General features: G+C 45.0%; 1 protein-coding gene across 3 annotated transcripts in view; it reads right to left on the bottom strand.

Annotated features, from left to right (window-relative positions):
* Positions 1-621: 621 nt before the first annotated feature.
* ZNF329 (zinc finger protein 329) overlaps positions 622-6,942 on the bottom strand; it is a 35,103-nt gene continuing 28,782 nt past the window's right edge. For 2 of the 3 annotated variants that reach the window (XM_017850723.1, XM_017850722.1), the window contains exon 3: positions 622-2,748. In XM_017850723.1, coding sequence (XP_017706212.1) covers positions 1,075-2,748 — 1,674 coding nt within the window. In that variant the 3' untranslated portion in view covers positions 622-1,074. The remainder of the gene's footprint in view (positions 2,749-6,942) is intronic. The other variant, XM_017850724.1, reaches the window with a different exon arrangement.

The following is a 6,942-nucleotide window of genomic DNA, read 5'->3' as shown; positions in this document are numbered from 1 at the left end:
TTTGGTAGAGATGGGGTTTCACTACGCTGGCCAGGCTGGTCTTCAACTCCTAACCTCGTGATCCAGCCGCCTCAGCCTCCCAAAGTGCTGGGATTACAGGCAGGAGCCACCACACCCGGCCTGCTTGTTTCAGTCTTAAGAGGAATGACTTCATTGTTCATTCACAGGTAATTTATTCACCTAGTTTACCCTCCTGCAACAAGTCCTCAGCATTATTGCAGAAGTATAATGCAGACACACATTCAAACAGGAAAATCTCACACATTCTGTGGCAGTGTACGGTACAGCACTGTGTGGACTCTCTCATTGTACACCTTTGTTGATACAGAAAACAGAGTAAGAGCCCCTGCCAAAGCCTCTCTTTCTGATTACACTTAAAAAGGTTGATTCAGGCCGGGCACCGTGTCTCACGCCTGTAATCCCAGCGCTTTGGGAGGCTGAGGTGGGCGGATCATGAGGTCAGGAGTTCAAGACCAGCCTGGCCAACATAGTGAAACCCTGTCTCTACTAAACATACAAAAAATTAGCCAGGCATGGTGGCAGGCACCTGTAATCCTAGCCACTTGGGAGGCTGAGGCAGGAGAACTGCTTGAACCTGGGAGGCAGAGGTTGCTGTGAGTGGAGATCGTGACACTGCACTTCATCCTGGGTGACACAGCTAGACTCTGGGAAAAAAAAAAAAAAGTTGATTTCAGTGTTTGCTTATGTACAAGGTGGAAACTCCCTACTACAGGGCTCTTCATTCCAATCATGTTCTGAATGCATTCACGGGCTCTCTCTGTAGGAAGTGTCACCCCCATGTTTGCACGTTTCATTCCAGTGTGTGTGCTGTCACGTCTGGTACAGACTGAATCATCCCCAAAGACGTTTCTGCATTTACTACCATCCTAAGTTGTCTCCTGAGTTCCCCAATGAGCAGACTTAACAGTGTGGCTCAGCAATGTCTCACATTCATCAATTCACTGGATAGCTTAAAGGATTCTTTTCTACTGACCAGAGAGGAGTCAGATGTAAGACACGCCTCATAAACACAGGCATGAGAGCTAACTGGAAGACTCATGTGCCCCCAAACTATTATGTTTCCATGGGTTGCTCTCCCAGGTGTGCTCTTTGATGTCGAACAAGGGATGAGCTCTTTCGGAACGTTTTTCCACACTGAGGACACTGGCTGGGACCCTCCCTGCTATGGAGTCTCTGATGTACTGCCAGGTGAGAGTTCTGCTTGAAGGACTTCCCACATTCTGGACACTGATATGGGGTTTCCTTAGTGTGAATTCTCTGGTGCTTGGTCAGACAGGAGCTGTCCCTGAAGGCTTTGCCACACTGATTACACTCATAGGGCTTCTCACCAGTATGAGTCCTCTGGTGCCTAATGAGGCCAGCGATATTCCTGAAAAGTTTCTGACACTGGTTGCAGCCATAGGGCTTCTCGCCAGTATGAATCCTCTGGTGCCTGATGAGGTATGCACTCTCGATGAAAGTCTTGCCACATTCTTTACATTCATAGGGTTTCTCCCCAGAATGGATCTTTTGATGCACAATGAGGTGAGAGTTTCTGTTGAAGGATTTCCCACACTCTGCACACTCAAAGGGCTTTTCTCCAGTGTGAGTCCTCTCGTGCTGGGTGAGGTACGAGCCGTCCCGGAAAGCTTTTCCACATTTGCTACACTCATAGGGCTTCTCACCGGTGTGGATTCTGAGATGCACTGTAAGGTGGGAGATGTCAGTGAAGGGTTTTCCGCACTCGTTACATCTGTATGGTTTTTCCCCTGTATGAGTTCTTTGGTGCAAAATTAAGGATGAATTTCGGTTGAAGGTTTTTCCACATTCCAGGCATTCGTAAGGTTTCTCACCTGTGTGAATTCTCTGGTGCTGCGTCAGAGCTGACCCATCACTGAAAGCTTTCCCACACTTACTGCATTTATAGGGCTTCTCTCCTGTGTGGATCCTTTGATGCACAATCAGGTTGTAGTTCTTGGAGAAGGACTTTCCACACTCATTACAAGTATAAGGCTTCTCTCCAGTGTGAGTTCGGTGATGCAAAACAAGAGAAGAGTTCCGTTTGAAGCATTTGCCACATTCAGTACATCTATACTGTTTCTCTCCAGGGAGATTTCTCTGGTTTTCATTAAGCGATGAGCTCAGGGTCAAGATGTCCTCAAAATTCTTACCTTCATACAGTTTCTTGCCTCTTTTCGTTATTTTTTGATGACCAAGAGAGGTAAAATGATTAAAAGACTTAACACTTTCAGGATATTTGTAGGGCTTCTCTCTCACTGGATTTCTTCCATGAATAACTTCCATGGAATGGTTGAAGGTTTTTCCACAGGCATCACTGTCACCAGTTCTCTTAGCTGCATAACTTTTAGGACAGCTGGGTAAGGCAGGGTCACAATCCAGACCACTAACATTTGAGTCATGTGCATGGAAACCATTGGTTGCCAGAACTCTCTGAGATGGTGGAAGGTCTGAGCTTGCAATCAAATGCTCCCCAAAACCAGGATATTCACAAATTGCTTCCTGAGTCCCTGGTTTCTCCAGAGTTAAAGCTGATTGACTCAAGTGTCCCTCCTGGTTCTCACAGTCCCAACCATCACCTAAAATGGACAAGCAGGGAGCTTCCCTTGTGAATCCTTCCATTTCTGCATCACAGGGTACTTCTCTCTCATGAATATTCCGAGTTGTCATTTTCAGTCTCATATCCCAAACTGCAAAAGAAAATGCAGACGTAGGTACATGAAGCTCTATCTGTAAGAGAAACAGACAATGATGATGGGCTGAGTGTGAAGATTTTTTTTTTTTTTACTTCTTTTCTCTTTTAAATTCAAATGTATACATGGAAGAGGTAAAATGATAGCCAAGGAATGGAACCAAGAACAGATTTCAAAAGAGCCATGTAGCATTTTCATCTTCCTAGACAGCAGGCAGGAGGAAGGGTCCTGGGGATAAATCATCACCAAAAGGATTAGTTTGAGATGTGGGAGACCAGAGGCCAAGCATCCCTGCTCCTCCTAGAATTCCATCCCAGCAACTGCATTCTTGTCCCTGTCATACACTGCCCATCAGTACACATTTCCAAAGCTCTGACTTCACAATGAGCTTACAACAGCACTGAAGTAGCAGTTCTCACCCCAGCTCTGTGATCAAAGTTCTGCATTCATGGATAGGACAAAGCACAGGCTTGGTGACCTAAAAGTTCTGGGTCTAAGTCTTAGAACTGTCAATGACCTAGTGGGGAACAGTGGTTCACGCCCGTAATCCCAGCATTTTGGGAAGCTGAGGCAGGTGGATCATTTGAGGTCAGGAGTTCAAGACCAGCCTGACCAACATGGTGAAACACCGTCTCTACTAAAAATACAAAAAAATTAGCTGGGCATGGAGGCACATGCCTGTAGTCCCAGCTACTCTGCAGGCTGAGGCAGAAGAATTGCTTCAATCGGCCGGGCGCGGTGGCTCAAGCCTGTAATCCCAGCACTTTGGGAGGCCGAGACGGGCGGATCACAAGGTCAGGAGATCGAGACCATCCTGGCTAACACGGTGAAACCCCGTCTCTACTAAAAAATACAAAAAACTAGCCGGGCGAGGTGGCGGGCGCCTGTAGTCCCAGCTACTCGGGAGGCTGAGGCAGGAGAATGGCGTAAACCCGGGAGGCGGAGCTTGCAGTGAGCTGAGATCCGGCCACTGCACTCCAGCCTGGGCGACAGAGTGAGACTCCATCTCAAAAAACAAAACAAAACAAAACAAAAACTGTCAATGACTGGCCTGCAGGGTTGTTATAAAAAATGGATCATGTCAGCCAGGCGCGGTGACTCACGCCTGTAATCCCAGCACTCTGGGAGGCTGAGGGAGGTGGATCATGAGGGAGGTGAGCCGACAGAGTGAGACTCCATCTCAAAAACAAACAAACAAAAACAAACAAAAAACAACTGGATCATGTATGAAGCAGTCTCCAAGGCTAGGGGATGAAGGGCATTCTGTAAACGGCTGCATGTGTCTTCATGCATATCAATCTTCCTGTCACCATCCCTTGTCCNAAAAAAAAAAAAAAAAAAAAAAAAAAAAAAGAATTGCTTCAACCTGGTAGGCGGAGGTTGCAGTGAGCTGAGGTCGCACCACTACACTCCAGCCTGGGCGACAGAGTGAGACTCCATCTCAAAAAACAAAACAAAACAAAACAAAAACTGTCAATGACTGGCCTGCAGGGTTGTTATAAAAAATGGATCATGTCAGCCAGGCGCGGTGACTCACGCCTGTAATCCCAGCACTCTGGGAGGCTGAGGGAGGTGGATCATGAGGGAGGTGAGCCGACAGAGTGAGACTCCATCTCAAAACAAACAAACAAAACAAACAAAAAACAACTGGATCATGTATGAAGCAGTCTCCAAGGCTAGGGGATGAAGGGCATTCTGTAAACGGCTGCATGTGTCTTCATGCATATCAATCTTCCTGTCACCATCCCTTGTCCACTCAGACTTCACAATATTAAGACAAGTGGTTGTCCATTCATTCATTCGTTCATTCATTCGGTGGGATTGGGTCTCGCTCTGTCATCCAGGCTGAAGTGTAGTGGTGTGATCTTGGTTCACTGAAGCCTCAATCACAAAAACCTCCCAGAGTGCTGGGATTACAGGCGTGAGCCACCGTGCCTGGCCTTATTGTGTCTTTTATTGGACGAAAAATTTGAATGCTGATATCAGACTTGTCATTCCTTGTCTGTTTTTTATTTTTTGGTTTTTGTTTTTTGTTTTTAAGACACGGTCTCTTTTGCCCAATCTGGAATGCAGTGGCATAATTACAGCTCACTGCAACCTCAGCCTTCTGTGTGGGCTCAAGTGATAACTCCCACCTCAGCCTCCCAGAGTGCTGGGATTACAGGCATGACCCCCAATGCTTGGCCATATGGTCTTTTTGGTTAAGCTTTGTTGATCAAAGTCTGTCACACTTATGGCGGCATACTGCATCATTTAAACTTTGACTTTCTGTTGCAGCCTGTATCATTCTGAAATTTAAATACATGCATACACATATATATACACATATACAAGTATATATATTTAAATTGCCTAGAATGTAGATATATATGTATGTGTGTATTCTGAGGCAAGGGTCTATTTTCATTTTACCTTTAGAAAGAAGGCTGGGCACAGTGGCTCATGCCTGTATTTGCAGCATTTTGGGAGGCCGAGGTGGGATAATCGCATTTTGGGAGGCCGAGGCGGGTGTATCACGAGGTCAGGAGATTGAGACCATCCTGGCTAACAAGGTGAAACCCCATCTTTACTAAAAATACAAAACTTAGCTGCTAATTTTTTGTACTTTTAGTAGAGGCAGGATTTCACCATGTTAGTAGCCAGGATGGTCTCGGATCTCCTGATCTTGTGATCTGCCCGTCTTGGCCTCCCAAAGTGCTGGGATTATAGGCGTGAGCCACCACGCCCAGCTGATAGGTAGTTTTAAAGGCAAGCAGTGAGAAGACAAACCACCAGCGAATGACGAAAATTGTTACAACAGATCACTTAGCAGAAAAACTGGAAAACCAAAGGTAATGGAAGGCTACTTTCAAAGTGCTGAAGGAAAACTCTATCAATCACACTATCATTCAAGAGTAAGGGTGAGATAAAGACTGTTTCAGAGGCTGGGTGTGGTGGCTCATGCCTGTAATCTCAACACTTTGGTAGGCCAAGGTGGATGGGTCATTGAGCGCAAGAGTCTGAGACCAGCCTGGGCAACATGGTGAAACCCCATCTCCACAAAAGATACAAAAATTAGCAGGGTATAGTGGCGTGCGCCTGTTAGTCCCAGCTACTTGGGAGGCTGAGGCAGGAGAATTGCTTGAGCTCTCGGGGTTGAGACTGCGGTAAGCTATGATTCACTCCAGCCTGGACAACAGAGTGAGACTCTGCCTCAAAAAAAAAAAAAAAAAAAAAAAAAAAAAAAAAAATTCAGAAAAGCAAAAGCAGAGTTCATTTCCAAGCATACTAGTCAGAGGAATTAGAAAATGTTGGTCTTCAAAAAAACCCCAAGAACGAAGGAAGGAAAAACAAAGGAATTGATGAATATGATGAATGTGGGCTGGGTGTGGTGACTCACACACCTGTAATCCCAGCACTTCGGGAGGTCAAGGTGGGGGATCACTTGAGCCCAGGCATTCACGACTAGTCTGGGCAACATAGTGAGATGTCATCTCCTTAAAAAAAAAAAAATTGATGAATGTATATTTAAATCAAATCCAATGTTGACCATATGAAATGCAGAAATCATGACTTAGAATTAATGGAATAGACTAATATACTGGACAACAGCAGCCAATGAGGTGGGAATGGGGCAACAAAATCAAGTGTTCTGAAGTCCTCGGGTTTTTCATGATTCATGTTGGACCTGCTCATGTCAGAAATAAAAGAATAAATGTAGTATAAAACTTCTAAGCCCACAGAGCAGTGGTTTTTAACCAGGGATGATTCTACTTCCAGAAGATACTTGGCAATGTTTGGAGATGATTTTGGTTGTCAGTCTGACTAGGGGGCAGATGTTCCCAGGGGCCAGGGATGCTACTAAATATCCTATAATGCACAGGATGGCCTTCCACAACACAAAATGATCCAGCTGCAAATGTCCATAGTACTGAAGTTGAAAAACATTGTAGAGGTCAGAATTAAAAACAAAAACAAACAAACAAAAAACCCAATCAATCCAGAAAGCTGGCAAGGGGAAAAAACAGCACAAAAGGACAGGCTAAATAGAAAGTATAAAGTAAGGTATCAGCAATTACAATAAACATAAATGGCCTTGATAGGTCAGATAAAGACTGCATCAGACTGTATTTAAAAACATGTTTGTAACAGGCATCCCTAAAGCAAAAGGACATAAAAGCCAAAAGCGAAAGGATGGGACAGGTCAATGTCAACTGAAGAAGGGTTTTTTTTTTTTTTTTTTTTTTTTTTT

The sequence above is a fragment of the Rhinopithecus bieti genome, unplaced genomic scaffold, assembly GCF_001698545.2.
Source record: "Rhinopithecus bieti isolate Rb0 unplaced genomic scaffold, ASM169854v2 scaffold_32008, whole genome shotgun sequence".
Lineage (NCBI taxonomy): Eukaryota > Metazoa > Chordata > Mammalia > Primates > Cercopithecidae > Rhinopithecus > Rhinopithecus bieti.
This window is presented reverse-complemented; position numbering and strand designations above follow the sequence as displayed.